This window comes from Acanthochromis polyacanthus, chromosome 15 (genome assembly GCF_021347895.1).
Source record: "Acanthochromis polyacanthus isolate Apoly-LR-REF ecotype Palm Island chromosome 15, KAUST_Apoly_ChrSc, whole genome shotgun sequence".
Taxonomy (NCBI): Eukaryota; Metazoa; Chordata; class Actinopteri; family Pomacentridae; genus Acanthochromis; species Acanthochromis polyacanthus.
This window is the reverse complement of record NC_067127.1, coordinates 5,416,769-5,437,519: the sequence shown is the minus strand read 5'-3', so window position 1 is coordinate 5,437,519 and position 20,751 is coordinate 5,416,769. Positions and strand designations below refer to the sequence as shown.

Sequence of the window (20,751 nt, the reverse complement as noted above, 5' to 3'; positions counted from 1 at the left end):
GATCTCATTGTTATTCGGACATTTTTATTTCCTACAAAATTGTGATATATAAAATAATTACATGAATTGATAATCACAATAAATGTCTGTTGGAAACTGACTGAACAGAAGAGCTTAAAATGACTTCTATTGTTACTGCTCTTACTTATAATCAAGATGTCTCCCACTACATTGCTGTTAGGTCTGTTTGCACCTGCCTAAAAACATAAATAAAGAACAATAACAATATGACATCTCCTGTTAGTGGATACAGCTCCCTTTCCTTCTCCTTTCCTTTCTCTACATCCATCTCTGACCGTGAATCTCCTCTCCTCTCCTCTCCTTATTTTCTACGTCACTGTGGGAGCTCGGCACATGGGGGAGAGTTTTTAAAAAACATAATGGATGAGACTCGGTTGCCAGAAGAAGGAAGAAAAAAACTTGACAGGTAGCGAGATGGAGATGAACGTTAGGATGAGGCGCAGATTGGGAGGGAGGACGAGGACCTGAGATGGAAACAAACATTAACTTTTAATGCTTCTTCATTGGAGCGGGGTGATGCAGGAGGAGGGGAGGGAGAGGGGTGAAGATGGGAGGGGAGGGAGGGGCCAGAGAGCAGCAGACTGTGGAGACAGACTGAGGGGGGGTAAGGAGGGAGGAAGGGAGGAGTGATGAAGGAGGGGAGGTGCGTAGATGAAGAGAGAGAGAGATAGAGAGAGAATAGGAAAGGAAGGGAGACAGTGAGAAAGGGAGGAGGGGGAGTTATTGGGGGGAGGGAGGGAGCCAGAGAGGTTGTGTGTCGGGAAAAGGCAAGGATCAGCTCACACTGCTGATAATATTCCCTGGGTCAAGTCATGGAACATGACGGTGAGTTACCTCCTTATATAATAACAAGTACTTCCTCCTTTCTGTCTGTGCATGTGTCCATTGACTTTGTGTGTCTGTGTTAATGGAACAGAAGCCATGTTTGGCACAGAAACAGATTCTTTCCATCACTTCTTCTTCTTTCTTTCAAATGCTCATGTCCTTAGCTGCGGCTGTCACCTGTTAGCCAGCGGTAGCTTTACATGTCAGGCTGTAAATCCTGAACCTGAGCTCAGTGGTTGGTCTGAAGATATGTTTGTTAAGGAGGAGTCACTTTACAGATTAAAAGAGGGGGTCATAATACATTTAAATGTGCAGTATTTGTGCCTTTAATTGTTCTGTAGCACGAGTGTTTAACCAATTGTTGGCAGAGAGAAGTGTGGTTGAATAGCTGTCATCCATCTGGAGCAGGTTTTTCTACATGTTTCATAATCTAAAACAAATACACGACATATAGAAAAAACAAGGACCACTGCTTAAGAGACAGAAGCAACTCCTTTGTGCAATATTGATAAGATGCTAATGCTGCAAGTGGAACACTTAATGACATTAAGGTTTGCTATGCCCTCACTTAACCAGGCTTCTGCTGCGAGGCTCAGATTTGCTGATGACACTTGTATTAAAACATTCTTTGGCAGCGCTTATGAAGCAATCATAATTGTGTGTCTGACTTACAAAAGGAATTATCGGTTTTGTAAGTCCCCCTATAGTTACATTATTGCATTAGGGTTTTTGTCATATGACTAAGACAAAACTTATTCTAATGGGTTTAACTTTGTTATCATCTAACGTGGGGTACATTAGAGTAAATGACAACAGTACGTCGGTGCATCAGTCGGTGTCACACTGAGCCAGAGGGGCCAGGCGGGCTATATTAGGCTCGTGTTATATAATATAGTTTAATTACTGTTTGCTGAGGTTGTCATAACATGTCACGGTGCCTAATAGAGGAAGCCCCTGCTGTCATGCATCAATAAAGAATGGCTGAAATTTATGGCAGGGATGATCTTTAGACTCTGTTGTTACAAATCACAGCAATAAATCCGCCTTTACCTGGTCCTGTCTGAGGACTGAATGAACACAAGAGAAATCATCGCTGTTGTGAATTTGTTCAACAGCGTTTTGCAAGGCAAAGCAGCATCTGTGAGTGTGCACGCATGCATATGCACATGTGACATGAGTGCGCTTGCAGAAGACATTGTGGTTGGTCAGAATACTGTCTGTATTTCCTCTGCTTGTTAACCACGCCTGACGTGTACGTCAGCGGGGTTACTGCATTCGCTTTGGTATCTGGCTGGCTGGGTAAGTATGTATGTGTGTGTGTGTATGTCCGTTCAGATATCTCTGCAAGTGCTGAAGTCAGGATCATAAAACTTGGCACTGAAGATCAGTCTAAGGTCGACTGCTCAGTTGTGGAGTTAGAGGTCATCAGATCAAGGTCAAGGTCACAGGGGTCACTTAGCACATTTCTTGCAAATTGCATCATTTGTATAGGAAGGGATATACGTAGGATGATCAAAATTGATACAGAGTATCATGCATGGGCGTGGTTCTGCCATCTACTGAGGGCTCGTCTAGTTGATGAATGTAAAGTATGTGTCAACTTTGCGCCAGTGGGCTTAGGTAAGGGGTGCCTGAGTATGGAGATGTGCACTTAAGATAAAAACTATTTACGACTGCACAAGACAAAGACAGTTTAGCTGCAGGTGCTGCTGCTGTGTTTGTTTCATACATTAATATCATTTAATTTAACGCACAGAACTAGACCATGAACTATCCTTAAGTTGCTCTAATTACCCCCTTAATCACTTGTCTCAAAGTCAAGAAGAGATTAAGTAGTGGCCTCTTCTTTTATCCCGGCTGTTAAATCAAAATGATCTGCTCACGCTGCCTGTTTTATGGGACTTGGTATCTGCAAACCTGTAATTAATGTGTCAGATTAAAACCTCGACCGAGACCTTTAGACCCACACGGAGTCAGTAAAAGCTGGCTGGATAGTGGCCAGCGCAACCATCATCAACCAGTCTGCAAACCATACTGGGCCTCCAAAAGAGTTTTAATGTCCTGTCCAGCCACACAACACGTCTGAGCAAACTTGACTGACAGCTGTTTTCAGAATGAATATAGTAAATCTGTGCAAATATGGCTTTATATAGCTAAAATATGAAGGTGTAAAATAAATCCTGGCTGCGTTTTACTCCCTCCTCCCTTGTGGTGTCCTCTTACGGCCTCATATGACACATTTCTACAACACTCATGCCTTGTGTTTCCTTTGCGCGCCATTGCTGTTACATTTCCCTGCTGCTGTGGTTGTTTTTCTTTCCTTATTTTTGAAGAACCTGCAGTACAGTTTCAGTCTTCCTTGCAGCTCCTGTTGTCCCCATCTCCGTCTCTCTCGAGCTCGCTTTCTCTCGAGCTCTCTGGCTGCCTGTCTGGCAGGATGTCAACTATTGATTTATACGGGCAACATTTTAGCAGTGATGGCGGCTTATGGGTTGTGCCAAACAGAATACAACAAACAGGAGATCAGGTTTCAGACAAGCTGGCTGGCGGATGGGAATAGGAAGAGAAGTGACAGGAACCACTACTGTATTGTTACATTATAAGACTATACGGTTGATATTATCAGGTAAAATGCTCTTTAAAGCAGTCATAGGAGGTGAGAAAAGAGAACCTGTGTTTTTCCGACTGAGTGCTAAAAGCTGGATCATGTGCAGTACCAAATTTTCCAATATTAGATCATGATTTGCAGTCGAAGCCACTAGAATTGCCATTTATTCTCAAAGCAATTTCATGGCGGCACCAGTACACCATAAATGTCAGCTAGTGACTTATGTTTGGTGGCTACAATACAAAAACACCATGAAAGTCAGACCTGATAATGAAAGTGGAGGGACATCCCTTTTGAGTTGGTTTACTGATAGAAGCAAAGTGCATCAGAGGTCTATGGAAACAGATTTTATAAATATAAACTGCAGCACAGATGAAGCATGACATATAAATGTCCACTTAAGATGATAGAGGATAGCAGCAGGGGAAAACATCTGATCTGTGAGGAGCAAAGAGGAGACTGTAACTTTCCTCAAATTATGCATGAAGCAAAAGATGTTTCCACCAATTCTTTTGCACTATTTTTGTTACGGGTGTATTTGAGAGCAGTTGGCCTTTGTTCGAGGTTTGACTGGCACTTTTGTAACCAGCAATAGCATGACAGTCTTATTATGCTGTCAACTTCTGTAGTGTTTTAATGATATCCGCTGGGAAAATTTGTGCACAACTTCTAATTTTGATAACACCAATGGATGAGTTTGCACATGAATTTGTCTTGTTTTTTGTAGATTTTCAAGTGATTTGTTTAAATTAGAACTAAATTTGCACAGAGAAGCTGATTGAGATAATACATTTTCAGGAGTGTTGACAAGAAACGCTTATGAATGCTTACGTGGACAGTGAATTTTACAGGAAATTATTAACCTTAACAATGACATTCAATACACTGCATATTTTGACAATCATATGGGTCAATATAGAACCGAGGGACTGTTGAAGTCCATGGGATATTCCTTGCATACATTTTTATTTAAAATACAAAAATGAATATTTTTTATGTTCATTATTATCATGTCTTTACAAATTCCAGACTTATTTATTATGGAAACAATCACTTATTAATGAAAAAAAATGACTGGATATCACTAAAATGTCCACTAAATAACAGTCCAAATTTAGTTACAACCACTTTCTAATTGGTTAAACAATAATAAAATGAGCTTATTCAAAAAATGTTTTGATTGTGTTCTTTTTATTAAGTTTAGATAATCATGACAGATATTTATTTTATATGGAAAATAAGAGGTTGTATCTGTGTCTGAGAAATCACTTTAAACTAAGTTACCCATTTCCCTCTCCAGAAAGTGTGTTAATTCCAGATCACATGACCTGCTCCCCATGATGTCATCTTCTCCTGATGAAAAGACTGGCAAGACTCCAAGGCTTTCTGAGTTATTTAACATAAAATAGTGTGTGAATCAAGTGTGGATTTATGGCATGTCAACAGGTTTATTACAATATATGTTTAAATAACTTTCAAATTTAATTTTACTCAATAGTATATCCAATATTTTAGAAGAATCTTTCTGTAAAAATGCCATGTGGTGTTTGGTTAAAGGCTTCCATGTTGAATTTAGGCCTGAAAACAACGAAAATGTCAACTATGATGCCTGTCAACTGTGTTACAAAAAGCCCTGCCATTATATGTTGCCCCATATGCATTTGTGAGACACTTGTTTGAACCAGTGCAGAAATATGATGAGACTGCATTGGTTGTGTACGGACACAGTTTAGCTTCAGTTCCTCTTGGCTCAGCTTCTATAACAGAACTTGTTCCTTACTGACTCACTCTGGACTGTTATGACAGTTTGCCTTCTGATTCATGATCTCTGGTACAAAGATGACCCATAATTCACTTTTGAAAAGGTTAGATGGTCCACAACACAGAGCATCTAGGGCTCACATACATTTAAGAGGTAGCCAGCTTTGAAAGGTTTCCTTCATTTGCTCAGACAATCAAGGTCTCACAATCATCAAAGTACAAAATCATGCATGACTATGACCACACTATGAGACTGTGCCTGGGCAGAAACTGAGTTTAATAAATAAATCAAGGGGAGGGCAGAAAGGCTCTGAAAAGTAGCACTTAAACAATTATTATCCATGTTCTGCTGAGGCTACTACTTAATATTTGATGACTCTCTTCCTTCCTTCTGGCCCCTCTCCTCCCTCACCTCTCCTGTCTCTCATTTTGCTGTTCTGGTCAATGGAAAGGTCACGCTCTCTCAGTTGATCTCTGTTACATTCTGTCAGGACAAATGGGCCCCATTTCCTGAACAGTGTTACGCTGGCATACAAATTCCCAAAAGTGGCGTCTTCTTGACTTTGAATAGTTTCCCAAAGATCCCCATTTTGCACAGATTTACGGTAAAAGCATGACATTGATCTAAGAATAGTCCGGAGGGAGCTTTTTACCTTACATTTGATCAGTAATTGTCACTAAGGTTTAGAGCAGCAGGAAGGGTTTGAAGCTGTGGTAGCCAATCAGGAAATCATTTGCATGGTGCAGAAAAACAACTTTTTGGCTACACAGCAAGTCAAGAGTTCTCAAATACGATTCCTTGACAATAATGAGGTTGATGGTAGAGTTGTCTGTGAAGATTCTCAATCATCCAGGTCATAGTATATCCAAATTCTAAAACAAAGACGACTGCCAACTCGTCCAGTTGTTTTTGTTTTGTAAAATTTGGTTAAAATGTAGAACTGATGAATCTAAAATCAGCCTCATAGCAGCTCATGTGTGGTGCTTGTGTTATGATTGAGGCATTGGGGCTGGTACAGTGATGAGTTCACTGCTTACAGAAACAGAAACAGGGCAAATGCGAAGGTATAGAGAAGGATTGTCTGTGGTCAGTTTCAGCTAAATGCATCAAAACGCGTTCCGACAATTTCACGGTCAAAGCAACCGAAGAGCTTCTCAGAGAAAAATATTCTCAGCTGGCCATGTCAGGAACCTGATCTCAATCTGAAAAAGCAAGGACACCCCACAACAAGCTGAAGAACTAAAGGTGGCAGCAGCAACGGTCTGTAAGCAAATACAGTGTGTCTACTGGGCTTCTGAAAGGAGATTTATTAAGAAAAAAATACTCTGGTGTCATCATGATGCCACGTTTGCACTCGGGCTGGGTCAAGTGGGGTCTTGGGTGCGTGTTTCTAATACCTGAGTGTATGTGTGATCGCATTATAGGAGAAAATTGTGTTCTTTAAGGCAGATGGAGAGTTAAGTGTAAAGTAAGGAAAATGATTTAGCTTCAGCATCCCAGTACCAGGAGTAAACATGTCCTGCAGTCAGTAGAACACAGAACACGTGCTAAAGTGAACATAAAATGTAATAAAATACATTAAAACATACATTAAATATATGTGAATCTAATGCTAAGTCCCACAAGATAAGCTAAAAGTCATTAATTGTTAAAAACTGCATCACCATGATCCCCCTGGACAGACATGGACTTTGGTAATTTTAATTTTTTGGAGAGTCTGTTTGGGTCAAGTGCATGTCATGTTGGATCATATTATCAATAAAGCTTTTTTGCATTTTAAATGATTAGCATATAGATCTCTGGTTCTGGTGACTTTACACACCCGAGATAGATGCTGAGGACATGAAGTTTGAAAGACTTACAATCTAGTTATACTATGGAATCCCCTTGTAGCTAAGCATCAGTGCTGAGTCAGTAGTTGTTTGTTGATCACAGCAACATTTTCCTCCATCCTTTAACACATGCAGCCTCCAATAAAATTCATATGCATCACTGATCTGTAAATTATATTACCTCCCAGTCAATGCTAACACAGTCATATTTCTCTGCTAACCTCTCTAAGTACTCCCATCCTCCTTTTCTGTCCTTATCCTCCCACCTCTTCACTGACTTCCTTCCTGTTCAATTATCCACTTCGATCTTATTAACTAATGACAGTCCCGTAATGCCATGGTTGTCTTGGCAGCTCCTGAGTCGAATGTGTACTGAATGCCATTATTGTATACTAACAAGAAAACTGGATTTGGAGGTTAAGAAAAGGCTGTGTTGTCAAAAATGGTGGCTCAAATGTGGTATATTGTGCCCCTGTTTAGTAAATTAATGAAAGTTTCAGATGCTCCTGGTACTTGTCTTTACATTTTTCAGCTCAAAATACCAAAAAGATGGTTCAATTTACTATATGCCATTTTAGTTCTGTTCTTAACGAGCTGTTTTAATGTCTGTGGTTTTAAATGCAACTGTTCACACCCACTTCAGGAAGAAGATTCTCTCTGCATCTGTGGTTGACAACGCAAAACATTTGGCCACATGGTAGCTGACACATAAGAGCATGAGTGTGTGAGACCACTACTGTCCATTGCTTCTAACTTTCCATCAGAGCAATTATTTGACATGAGACAATAGCTAATTCACAGCACAACATTTTTTTGGTGAGATTTTCAGACTGTTACAACCCAACCACTAGGGTCAGCTGGGTGCAACAAAATAACCAGATGTAATTGATTCAGGTGAAGGAGTTTATTGGTCAGTAGCAAATTAACGCAAAAGTGATCACACTAAGAAAAACAAGGCTGGTGGATGTTTCCAAAGCCAAGAACCAAAGGCTTACAGAGTTGGTAAACTAAACACAAACAAAGCAACTAAACTCCTTAGCCAATACCAAAACACAGTAGCAACACCCACCACAAGTAACACAAACTAATTCAAAGAGTGCACAGAACTAGCTTCTTCACAAAGTTGACAAACTTGCTAACAGGAGCCACTGTCTCCACAAAGACTGGAGGCTCTACACCAAATTAGCAGCCACCAAAAGTAGCTCTAAATGTCCGTAGGCACCCCTCAGTGGCTACAGAACCGATGGACCACATCAGAATACACACAAAATACAGCAAGGCATCAAGGCGAGAAGGTTACACCAAACCAGCTGCCTCAACTGAGAGCTGGGTTGTAGTTTTATACCCGTGTGTGGTGATTGCTGGGGTCTTCTGGGAGGAGTTGTGGTGGTGGACCAATCCGATGTGTCGGGAGGCGGGGAGATCAAGGGCTGGAGTGCAGGCCTTCTACCCAGACTCATCAGCTGAGATGAGTGGCAGCTGGGGTTCCAGAGAGGCTCCCAAACCAGTCACAGCTGAACCCACACAGGACATCTCCCTATACAAAGGCCCAGAAGGAATCCACCCCAAGAACAAGACGGCCCACAATCACCTGTGACTGTAACACACACAATGTTGTGTTTACAAAATCAGTATTTTAGTGGTGCAGAGCAGCTGCTTGGAAATGGCTCTGAGGTGACTGCTGGTGAACATGTAGTCTCAATCAGCTGTATTTCAGTCACTATTTTATATCTTTTCTGTTGTCTGACAATCAAAACAGAAAAAATAAATGAGAATAGCTTTTCGGCTATATTAAAATGCAGCACACGTGCACTTTTACTCTACCACACAAGACAATAAAAATGGATTTTCACCAATGGGACCTTTCAGTTTGGTGACGTCATGCCATCTTAAGAGCCATGTTAGAACAACAAGATTCAAAGCAGCCACAGTCAAAGGGCTCATGTAAAACTAGAAGTGCTCCTGAGAGCACAGTCCTCTGCCAATGCATCAAAATTTAACAGGTTCTTCCTTTGTCACGCTCCATCTCTGCACTCAATTGCATGAAATTTGACTTGGACGTTTTTGCATAATCCTGCTGACAGACACAAACAAATTTACAAAATACACTGAAAACATGCCTCTGCCTTGCTAATTATATGATTCAGGTTACTATTAAGAGGCAGTGGGTGAGGCTTTGTAAAAATTTTAACAAGTTCAGTCTGCGCTTGCTGCAGCAGGATCTAAATACACTGTTTCCCTTTGTTTGCCCCATTTTTCCTGTCAGAACATGATAAATTTGTTTTCTTTAAAGTTTACTGCTTGCTTCTACAGCAGTGTGCTCTATTTTGAGATTATTTATGTCTTCTTACTCTTTAATGACTTAGGGAGAAAAGGTAGATGGGGGTGGGGGCACAGAACTGACACAGAGAAGCAGAAATAAAAGTTTTATATCTGCTATGAAGAAGTTTTACTTCATGATAAATCACCCTCAGTCTCCTAGTTAAGCTGAGTTTACTTGACATGCGTAGTTAACACTAGATGGCAGGCTTGGCCTTAATTGAGAGTCATTTCATTTCCCCATCAGCCAAGTTTGCTCAAGTTACACTGCATGTGTGTGTGTGTGTGTGTGTGTGTGTGTGTGTGTGTGTGTGTGTGTGTGTGTGTGTGTGTGTGTGTGTGTGTGTGTGCGCGCGCGCGTGCTTGTGTGTGTTTGCTAATGGCTCATTTCTGTTAAGTCATGCTCTGCAAAGTCTCAACTGACACCCTTTGGACAGTGATGACGGCTAAAGCTCTCTGTCAAACACACACTAGTTAGTTGCCTCCTGTGTTGAGAGTCTGAGGCAGGAGTGTTTGGTTTGGTTTAGTGAGCAGTGGTGTGAACTCTTATTACTTCTGTGTCCACCCTTAATGACCATGCTGACCACACACTTGACTGATTTTCTGCTCTTTTAACCCCTCTCACAGCTGGCCTCGGAGTTCACTGTCATCTCCTTTTTTTCATAATGAAATGCCTCCAGGGCAAAGCTCATAGTCCTGACCCTCCTCTGGAGCCACAGACACTGTCCAGACACTGAACTCATTTATTCATTACAGCCTGTAAGCTAAATATATTATCCATTCCCAAGCCTGTCCCACAGATATCGTTAAATGTTTTGGTGGAATGTCCATAAACCAACATTTAGAGCCAGAGACTAAACTTGTGGCTGAGGAGGACCTTGGAATTTGTAAACTATGTCTACCACAAGATATTGCATATCCTATTTTATAACTGATTGTCACTGTCACGTCTTTCTCACACAAACGGTAAAGTTCAAACTGCTTTTCAGTGGGTTTCTATAATAAGAAAACTAAAAATCTCGGCCTCCGAATTGCTGTTTTAACAAAACAAACAATTTATTGGCCTCATATTGAGCTTTATTTTGGAATTTTATGACCAAATCATTAAGTGAGACAAGAAAATTCAGATTAATCCATAGTTGTGGCTCTAACTGACCTGAATTGTTCCAGTACTGCTTTATACCACACTATAGCCACCATCCCACTGTTATAATCTGTGAGGTCTGTTTCTAGGTCTCTGTGATATCTATGTGCAGCTCTACACCACAGATTGTATAGTCTTTAGTCAGCACATACACAAACTTATTTGTACTTACTAAAAACTATGACAAATTCATTTACAGCTGTGGAAGAAGCAGTTACATCCTTTACTACTAGTGAAGAATGTCAAAATAAAAATACTGCAATTTACAAATAAGTCCTACATTTAAAGTCCGTCTTAAATAAAACTGAAAACTATACCTAAATTTACTTAAAAGTAGAAAGAAGTAGTTCTATGGTTAAACATTTGTGGTTTCCAAACTAGGCGTCAGGCCCTCATAAAGTTCCCCTGAAAAATGTAAGTTCCTGTGAGATACTGAATGGCTAAGAAAAAAGAAAAAGGAAATAAAACACAAAAAGGCCAGCTACTTTTTATTATTTGAAATATTCTATAATCATTTGAAGCCTTACAGTCGGTCACAATCTAAATGTCAGCCATCTGCTGATTTTAATCCTAATGTGTTGTGTTTTATGAGCTCATCATCTGTTTTTTTTTAACATTATATAATCTGTAAAGTACTTTAACAGGCAAATAAATGTGGTGGAGTCAAGTGAACAGTGTTTCCCACTGAAAAGTTCAAGAGAAGAACATCGACTGGATATGATCAAATTAAGGCTCACAGTGGTGGAAGAAATGCTGTGATTGTTTTTACCTAAGTAAATGTAGCAATACGACAGTGAAGAACACTCTGTTTTTGGTAAAAGTACAAAGATCAATCAAATATATCAAAATAGATTTAAAATTAGCAACAGTAGCACTACTCATTATGCAAAGTGGCCTATTTTTTATAATATTGACAGACGCATTAGAGTGCTTATCAAAGCAACTTTAAAGGAATGAATAATGTAGGATGTAAAACTGTTTACATTGGAATTATTTCAGTGCTCAGATTAGATCTCAAATACTATATGGGCACTGAAAGGCCATCTTTTAAAGAGTGGCTTGATTCTTTAAAATAGACATCTTATTAAAATAACGACAGCAAAAAGACAGAGTAAAGATACATCTGTGGATGCTTTAGGTCCTCTCCTTGGATTTAATCAGATCAAGATCTTGGGAGTTTGGGAGGTCGGGCCAACATCTTGGGGTCTTTGTGGTGCACTTCAAGATGTTCCTGAGCAGCCTCTGTTGTGTGGTAGAACAGATTATGCTGCTGGGGTAGGCCACTGATATTGGCGAGTGTTGCTTCAGCAGGGGGTCTGTGTGGATGCAGCAATGTTTAGGTGGGTGGAATATGTCAAAGCAACATCATTCTGAATGCCAGGAGCCAAGATTTCCCAACAGAACATGGCAAGTTAATGATGATGATGTCTGTGTAGGTTCTCATTCATCCAGGTCATGGTTATCCAAAATTGTTTAAATCAACCCACTGGACTTTAAGAAACTGCCTTGAAGACGTTTCACCTCTCATCCAAGAGGCTTCTTCAGTTCTGGTGGTGGTTGGTGTTGCCTCAGCTTTTAAACCTCTGTGAGGTGTGTTCAGGGCTTTTATTCCAACGACCAATACCAAGACTCGTCTGACTACTCAACTTGTCTTTTTTACCTAATTTTTATTGGAGGTTCTAGACTAAGGGCACATAACATGGAGGAGATGCGTAAACACTTGCTACAGTTGCTCACTTCCTGGATGTCCTTAACACTTATAAAAGTGAGTGATTTCTCTGTGGTAAAGCTACTTTGCATATTAGTTATAGCGCAGACAGCACACTTCGAACCGCAATCCTCGTACCATGTATGAAGTAAAGTCACGGTGGCAACAGTGTTGTACAAATATACATTGTGGCTTATACATAAAAGCGGATAATGATTATATGTCCAATACAGCAAATTAAATAAAGATCAAAAGCGAAACAGAGGTTACTAAACTTTAGCATCACCTGTAGTACCTGTGACCGTCTTTCAAGAAACCTGTTTTTTTTCAGCTTTAATATTTTACTTTCACTTTTCATTGTTTCAATGAGGCTGCTCAGTGGCGTAGTGGGGTTAGCACTTTTGCCTTGCAGCAAGAAGATCCCTGGTTCAAATCCCGGGATGGGCCTGGGATCTTTCTGCATGGAGTTTGCATGTTCTCCCTGAGCATGTGTGGGTTTCCTCCGGGCACTCCGGCTTCCTTCCACAGTCCAAAAATATGCTGCGGTTAATTGGTTACTCTAAATTGTCCGTAGGTGTGAATGCGAGTGTGATTGTTCGTCTGTGTATGTAGCCCTGCGACAGACTGGTGACCTGTCCAGGGTGTCCCCTGCCTTCGCCCGAGTCAGCTGGGATAGACTCCAGCACCTCCCATGACCCTAGTGAGGATAAAGCGGTGTATAGAGGATGGATGGATGGATTTTCTCCATGATAAAGGTATTCTGTCCATTATGTAAGTCCCTGTTTTATGACATCTCATATTGACAATAATTTACCAGAAAAAGTCTGTAAAAAAGTGGTATCAGTACATTTTGTATTTAAGATGGAGTCATCAGGTCTGTGTTTTATTCTTTATTTTGTTACAGCATTGTATAATGTAGTAAAGGGGGTTAATGTTTATAGATTTGTATGTAGTTGGGAGATGAGGAAGTGGAATGATTCTTGCTATGCAGACACACGACACATTAAAGATAAGACAAAACTTTATTAATTCTGAAGGAAATTTTTGTGCCAGATATTGCTGAGCAAAAACAAGTCACTTAGCATAAGAAATGTTCACATCTTTTTCAAAGGAGACAAAAAATAGTAACTTTTATTTATTTATTTTAAATTCTACAGCTAAGTTTCATCATTTAGTTGTCTTTCCATGTGTAAACTGGAGACAGCATCACCCTTTGACCTCAACAACTCCTGTAAAATTTCTTTTACTTAAATATTACCCAAGTAATGCAAGTTATGAAAAAAATGTATAAGATGTAGGAAAGTAATTGACAAAAAATTAATTTATTTGTCTTTGCATGTGTAAACCGGAGGCAGGCAGTGTCAGCCCCTTCACCCTTTGACCCCAGTAGCCCCTGGAAAAACCGAAATATTCTCCCTGAGAAATGGAAGTAACAAAAGATGTATTAAAAAATAGGTAATTATATAAAAAATTTTACAAAAAAAGTCTGTTTAATCGTCTTTACATGTGCAAACTGGAGGCAGGAGGTGTCAGACCCTTCACCCTTTGACTCCAACAGCCCCTGGAAAAAAAATATTACCCCTGACTGAGTAATGAAAGTTTTTTAAATAATAGAAAAAAAAAACTAATTTAGTTGTCTTTGCGTGTGTAAAGTGAAGGCTGGCTGGAGGTGTCAGACCTTTCACCCTTTGACCCCAGCAGCGCCTCTAATCTGCGTGGAGGAATGAGAGGCATTTTCGAGCCGCTCGCAGGAGGAGCAGCAGGAGGCGGTGGGAGGGAAGTTACGACGTAGTAGAGACCCAGTCAGTGAGTGAACCAACTTTCCAGCGACTCAGCCATCACAGTGCGAAACTTTTCTCTCCGTGCGTATGTTGAAATGAGCCCACTCGGCGGCCGCGGACGGGGTTTATGCGGGGATAGACGGCCGTGGTAGCGGGTTGAGGGGGGCCGCCGGTCCGACCCGGTGCCGGGAGCAGAATATGGGTCAGACCGCCGTGTCTGCCGTGTCTCAGCCTACGAGCGGTGAGTGTGTGTTTGTACATGTGTGTACAGAGTCTCCCTTCCTCTTGTGTGTCTCTCTCTCACTCACACAATCCGCTATCTTTATTCAGGAAGTCATCTTTTCAGTCGGACAACTTCGACTCACTAACAAAGCGCTAAGCTAAGTGGTTTATGCTAATAGGACGTTAGCTAACTGCGTTAAATTAATTCCAGCATCATTATACTCACTGTGCGTGTGTGTGCGTGTGTGTGCTGCTAAATTTATCGCTGGCTGTGCTACTCAGCTGTTGTAAAAGTAGTCAAACAGCGACTGTTACAGCAGCCCCACAGTGTTGTATAACCAAAGTGCTGTTTATAAGGCTGCATTGTTGAAGACTTTATGTATTTAGCAGCCAGTTTGACCCGAGTCCAGATGAGCTCAGGGGGAGAAGATTAGTTGTTGTTGTTGTTTTTTCACCGTTTGTTTTCCTACAGGAGGACTATGTGGGTGCATTTACATTTATTACACAATCATTGAATTGTTCAGCAGCACAAAATCATGTCTTAAATCAATAAGTGAACCTGGACAAGTTTGTGAAGGATTTATAGGAAAATCCATCAGTTATAGCTCAACTATAACTCTTCTCTCCTTGTTTTATCCACAGAAAGAGCTGCTAAACTCGTGATTATTGTCATTATTGATTCTTCTGTTATTCATTTTCTGATCACTTTTATTTATTTGCTTATTTTTGGGTTCAGCCAGCTAGAAATATTATAACGATTTAGCACTTTTCATTACAAGTGTCAGAAAAAGATGACAATAATGTAGTTTTGGGATGTTTGCTTTTGAGATTTTTGAAAATACATAAATGGAGAAGCAAAGAGAGAAACTGACAATTGATAACTTCACTGACAGTTATTATAACCAAGTTCATAATGGAACAGAAAAGTAGTGTTCATATATGATAATCTTCAATAGGGGCCTCAACAAATCAAATTAAAGGTTTTTTTCAATGTTGAATACAATGTGTTTAATTGTTCCCCTTACAGTTATTAAAAAGATTGTATTCAACATCAAAAAGGTAACCTTGTACCAAAAAATCCATGTAAAATGCATCTTAAAAGAGCACTTACTATTTCAGTGACAGAAGTATCGCAGAAATATTGAGTAAACTGTCAAAAATGAAGACTGTTAAAGGAGGTTATCCCTCACGTTGTGATTTCACTGGCAGCCCAGATTCTTCCTTGTCATCAATTAAGCTGCTGATTTTTTATTGAAATCAACTGATTAATCATTTTGGCCAGAAACTGTCATATTTGTTTGTTTGCTGTCATCTCAGGAAAAGATCTTTACTCGTATTGTTTCGTGACTAATCCCCAGTTTACTCCTCCTGTCATATACAGCAACAAAAAAAAATCATATCCTAGCATTTTTTAAATCATGAGCCATGAGCCATAAAAGTAAACTGTTCACATTGATTCACGTGTTTATGGGAACTCTTTGAGGCAGCGAGGTACAGGAAGGGACACATGACTCAGGATGAAAACAAAACTGGGCTTTTTTTATGATGTCGTCAGCATTTAAAGTAAGTCACAGACTGTTTTGTAGCACACTTAAGTCAAAATGCATAGGAACTTGAGGCCATAATGATGATCTATACGCTCTGCATGATTGCATTACCAGTTATATAATGATGTTGTGGTGTGCTTTAAATGCTGAATCTACAGCCCTAAGAGCAGAAGGGGAAGTATTTCTGTCGGGGTCTTATTGAAAGATCATTAACATAAAACTGATATGCTCTGAGCCTCCCTGCAGGAGTTATGACTGTACACTAAAACACAAGTGAGCTGCAGTTTCCGGTTTGCTTTCTTTTTGGTCTGTGAGTCCTACTTTGAGCCGCTTGGTCCTGTGAGTATCATGAGTTAAGCTGTGCTGTGCTTCTCCTGCCTTCACTGGCAAAAGAGTTGGAAGAAATGACCCAAGTGTTGAAACTGCAGCTAATGCCCAGCATCGCCCCTCCCTCCGCTCCCGTCCAGCACCTCTTTTTGCCTAGTATTCTTCATATTTCCTTCCCCTGTTCCTGCCTTTTTCTTTCCCACATTTTCTTCAGCCCCACTTTTTTCAGCCCCCTCTTTTCTCAGATTTTCCTCTTCGCCCTCTTTTGTCTCTTTTTGCCTCTTTCTCCCCTCCATCCCTCTTCCTCTGTTCATGACGTTTGCTTCTTCCCTCCCGGTTGACTACCAGTGAAGGAAGGAAGCCTCTCCCTTTCCCCTCCTCTTCAACACATGTTCCTGCTTGTAACGTCTGAAAAAAAAAACTGGCTGTCTTTGTCCCAATACACTGTTTTTACGCAATAATGTTGTACCACACATAAGCCATACCATGCCATGTAGAGAAAACTACAGTTTGGGGACTGAAATCCTAAAGTTTTGAATCCTAAAATACAGATTTTAGGATTTTAATACATATACTAGCATCATACTTACCCATAAACATCAATGCCTTTTGTGTCTTGGCAATGTAATTGTAGCCCTGAATGCATCCCGTGTGGGATTACTTCATACAGATGACTGCTGTGTCTCAAGTTGTGTTTCTAATTATTCCACCCATTTCCACAGCTGCTAAATCCTGACTCACCCATCTAGCATGACATTGCAAGTCATCTGTTTCAAAAATAAAATGCCTAAGTGTGAAATTCAACATGGAATAGTGGAGTCGAGTCAGCGGTTGTGATTGTAACACAATCCGTGAGTTCAGCTGAGGTGGATTTGAGCCATATTGTTGTAATTTAAATGCTGTAATTCATCGTATCCATCTTAAATGACTCGGATTTACTTCAGCATAACTGTGCTATTAATCAGCAGATTGATAAACTGAAGCCCTGATTTACCCTCATTTCATCTTTTCTTGTCACCCCATCAGCAGCGGCTTAGAATTGACTGTATATCTAATTTTCAGTAGTCATAGTGTATAGTTTCTCACAGTTTCTCGTGGTTTGTATTGCATTCTTTGGCTGTCTGTTTGCTAATAGAGGTTTATGGTGTCACTTTTCTTGTTGCTGACAGTTAATTTTAAAAGTAGTGATGCCTCAGTCAAGTTTTTTTGCCTCTGATCCTATAATTTAATATTTACTATCTGTCGATACCGTGTCCTAAGCTGATCGCATTTTCACAGATAATGCAAAGCAATTTGTTTTTGGCAAACAGAGAGCATTGTGGGGGTTTAACTAGTGAAAGGGCACCATGAAAAAGTTGTCTATGATGCTTTAAAACCTTCTGCCACTGCATATAATATTAAGTCAAGCCAGGATAATCTTGCATAGAGTTCTTGTTTGCTATATGTGACCTAAAATGTAGGATCAGCTCCTCCCTGTGTGAGTGACATGCCTTCCACTTTGGCTCCCATCATTATTACTACGGCTTCTCTTGGTTCTTTGGATGACAGTCTACTTCGTTTCAAAGGGGTTTAAACACTGGTTTCCAAAGACATTAAAACTGCTACACCTCTATGTAGCAACAAAATAAATGTTCAGTCACAAAACACATCTGCCGTTTAATGCTATATGTCTGTGTGTGTGTTTTGTTTTGGAGGGTTTTTTGCCAGCTGAAAATGCCCAGCTGGGAGCCCCTGTGAGCACTTACATTTGATATAAAATTGAATATCTGTGAAAATATTTTTGCAAGTTCTGATCAGCTGCCCACCCCAGCTGATTGTTGCTGACCTGATTAGACCCATGATGAACAAAATGTTCCTCCAAGCATTATTTGTAATGCCCGAACCCGGGAATGTCACCTGGTAGAGATGTGATACTCAGACACCAGTAGCATTAATTTCTCCATCAGTAAGCTGTTGGTCAGCGCTTGTACAAGCTGAATGTAATAGTTGCAGGGAGTCGTGTTTTTTCACACCAACTTGATTATGTTTGGACAGCTGGGAAAAAGTGATAGTGACAAGCACAGCGTTTTACTCAAATTTGACAAACTCACTCTACTTAGGTAAAAAGTGCTTTGGTGGTCATAACCCCATACGGCTCTGTTGTTGTGTGGATTTTGCACATGAATAGATAAAGATTGAACTCACTCCTGTGTACATATGATAAAACCTGCATTGCTAATTGGCTAACCCCTTTTGCCCAAGGCTTGTTTTCTTTTCAATTTGTCACACAAAAATACATCCCTAAATTCAGTCAGAAACCTCTCCACAAATGTATCGCCTACACAAATAGCATTGGGCTCTATAAATAAGAGACGATTGTAAGATTTTAAGTAAATGAAGTCCTTCACCCTTATCGTCAAATGGCATTTTTAACTTGAAAACCGTAAATTAGAATGAAGTAAAGACTCTAACAATGAGACTGCAACTCTGCCAAACATAAAACAACACAAATTAAGTACAGCAAATGCGACACCTGTGTTTCTTTAATTTGTTTTAAAAGTAGATATAACTTACTTATCAAGTGGTCATTGCTAATTTGATCTGTCCTGGAAATGTGTGAATATGTATGCAAAATCAAATTTTAAAAAAAAGTTGGCTGTTTTCTTTTTAGTCTGTTGCTCTTGATTTAATCCAGTAATTTCACCGCTTGTTGCTTCTATTTTGGTTTGTATGTAAATGTTGTATAAATGTAGCAGCAGTAAATTTCACATTATTTTTAAATGTGATGAAATGTTCAGTGAGTACAGGGAGTCCTCGGCTTATGTCGGAGGTTCCTACAGATCAACCTCAGTCGATTTTTGCCGTGAGTCAGAACTCCAGTGAAAATGTAAACAAAGCCGTTACGCACATCACGATACCATTCATCCATCCATTTTCTTCCGCTTATCCGGGGCCGGGTCGGGGATACCATTCAGTTCTTGGGAAATGTGATGCATACCAATGACTTTCATGCATGTATGAGTCATTTTACAAGAAGATAACACAATATGTTGCATTGCTTTTACAACTTTAGTGTTTTATTATATCTTATTTCACTTCCATGGAGATGGCTTTCCTTTTCTTTGAAGCACGGCCATCAGAAGAGTTGGACTTACGTTTGGGAGCCATAATGAAGGGAAAAAAGTTAGCAAACGTAGCACAATCCATGGTGGCGTACAACCATCGAATGTAAACAAAGCTGTTTTGTAGCACCGCATGACAACGTATTCTTCCACTCCACTCGCCAACTAGTTCCCCGCAACCAGTTCCGACGTAACGACGAAATGCTGTACACCGAGGACCTCCAGTATATAAATAAAGTACAGAAGTTATCATTTACTGCTCCATCCCTAAGGCTTCACTTTAGGAACCACTGGTCTAGTGGACATAATTACTGGATTTTCCATTTAGAAAAAAGAAAAATAAATATTGTTGTATCAAACACTGTAGAATGGGAGCAGGACAATAAATTGGCTGTACCCAGATATATTTCATTAGAAAAGTTGATGTTGCTCTGTGTGTCCTGCATGTGTCATAGGAATATAGGCTGTAGATTTCCTGAGTTGCTACACAACACATATGAGTGTCACATCTTCCATTTTTCTCAAACTAGACATTTCTGATAATTTTGTATCTAAAAAAAATGAAGTTCAAATAAGTCTTTTGCCTGGTTTAGGTTAAAGAATTTGTCACACCAATGAAGGAATTAGTTTAAACACAGAAAAAGCAGATCTCTCTCTATTCCTGTTTTCTGTTCTCTTTTCTCTAAACTAAACAATAAGCCTTGTTTCTCTCCTCTCTTTTTCTTTTCTCTGTTCTGCAAGTAATAAGTCCATCCATTGTCCCCGTTTGGTTCCCAGTAGAGGTTTGATAGTTGGCCTAATGGTGATGATAATCGCTGTTACTGATTTTCCCATCATTAGAGGCACAAAGCAGCTGCTGAAATGCACCTATTGTTGTGATTTGATATCAACACAGGAACAGGAAATGAGTGTGTGTGTGTGTGTGCGCGCGCGTTTGGATGTTTATGTGTGTCTGTGTGTGTATGTGAGAGAGAGAGAGAACTAAATTGGTGTTTAGGGAGGGCAAACACCGCTGCGCTTTTCCATGTCTTCACTCTTGGTTTTGTGCTCTTAATTGCTTTGTTGCATATGTTGTTTTTCGCTATATCCTTGAGCAGTCACGGTCATGAGGTGAGCAAAATCCAGTAGGGAGCAATAATACTGTGATTTTTACAATGCGTAATTTAACGAAAAGGAAAGTGCTTCTGTAATTACATCCTCTGGTCGTATTGCTTTTTACTGTTGGAGCCCCATTCTGCAGTTTTGGCTAATGAGACATCTGTCATTATAATTCTTCTTTATTCAGTCTAACGCTTGCTTTAACGCCGCTATAAAACACACGTATTTCTGTACAACTGCATTTACATGGACTGTAAGTTTCCTGTTTTTACGTTGCACATGCTGCCTTGTGCTGTTTTTTTAGAAACCCGATTATGCTGGTGGGAGAACTCAGAAAACAATAATACAGTGTACTGCTGCAAGTACACGTCTTACCTTGATTTCTGTCGGCAGCCAACGGGCTCGGCTTCAGCCAAGTGACGTAAAGGAAACGCAAACAACAAAAGTGACAGCAAA

General features: G+C 40.0%; 1 protein-coding gene across 1 annotated transcript in view; it reads left to right on the top strand.

Annotated features, from left to right (window-relative positions):
• Positions 1–736: 736 nt before the first annotated feature.
• Positions 737–20,751, top strand: part of phactr2 (phosphatase and actin regulator 2) — a 45,825-nt gene continuing 25,810 nt past the window's right edge. Inside the window, 1 exon segment of the mRNA XM_051959492.1 lies at positions 737–846. Within this exon segment, the coding sequence (XP_051815452.1) occupies positions 834–846 (13 nt within the window). The 5' untranslated portion in view covers positions 737–833.